This window comes from Galeopterus variegatus, unplaced genomic scaffold (genome assembly GCF_000696425.1).
Source record: "Galeopterus variegatus unplaced genomic scaffold, G_variegatus-3.0.2 Scaffold661, whole genome shotgun sequence".
NCBI classification, from domain to species: domain Eukaryota; kingdom Metazoa; phylum Chordata; class Mammalia; order Dermoptera; family Cynocephalidae; genus Galeopterus; species Galeopterus variegatus.
The window spans coordinates 436960-437804 of NW_007726772.1; the positions used below are offsets into that span (position 1 = coordinate 436960).

Below are 845 nucleotides of genomic sequence, written 5' to 3' on the forward strand. Positions count from 1 at the left end.
TGCGTATGTTGAACCAACCTTGCATCCCTGGGATGAATCCCACTTGATCATAGTGAATAATTTTACATATGTGTTGGGTTAGGGTTAGGTTAGCAAATGGTGCTGGGAGAACTAGATATCAATATGCAGGAGAATGAAACTAGACCCATACCTCTCACCATATACTAAAATCAACTCAAAAAGGATTAAAGAATTAAGTATACACCCTGAAACAATAAAACTTCTTAAAAAAACATAGGAGAAACACTTCAGGAAGTAGGACTGGACACAGACTTCATGAATACAACCCCAAAAGCATGGGCAACCAAAGGAAAAATAAACAAATGGGATTATATCAAACTAAAACAAAGTATGCCCTCTGATATTAAGAAATTAGACTAGAAATTAGTAGCATAAAAATAAAAGAAGAATGTTCAAATATTTGGAAATTAAACAATAAATATCTATATATTTGATAGTTAAAGAGGAAGTCAGAGAGAGAAAACACAAATTACCGATACCATGATTGAAAAGCGAGGTGTGACAACAGACTCAATAGACATTAAAAGGGTAGTAAAGGAATGCTACAGACAATTTTACACATGTGAATCTGACAACTTAGATAAAATGGACCAATTTCTCAAAAATTACAGACTACCAAAATGCATCCAAAATGAAATATATAATGTACATATTCCTATAATAATAAAAGAAATTGTATTCTTATTTTAAAAACCTTCCAATAAAGAAATCTCCAGACCCAGATGGTTTCAATATCAAATTATGTACCTGTTCCCCAATGTTTATCGCAGCACTCTTCACAATAGCCAAGAGTTGGAACCAGCCCAAATGTCCATCATCGGATG

The 845-nt window shown here is 33.3% G+C and overlaps 1 protein-coding gene across 1 annotated transcript in view; it reads left to right on the plus strand.

Moving 5' to 3' along the window:
• The first annotated feature begins 501 nt into the window (after nt 1-501).
• Nucleotides 502-845, plus strand: part of LOC103589212 (putative DMBT1-like protein) — a 12848-nt gene continuing 12504 nt past the window's right edge. The window contains exon 1 of the mRNA XM_008571119.1: nt 502-517. Within this exon, the coding sequence (XP_008569341.1) occupies nt 502-517 (16 nt within the window). The remainder of the gene's footprint in view (nt 518-845) is intronic.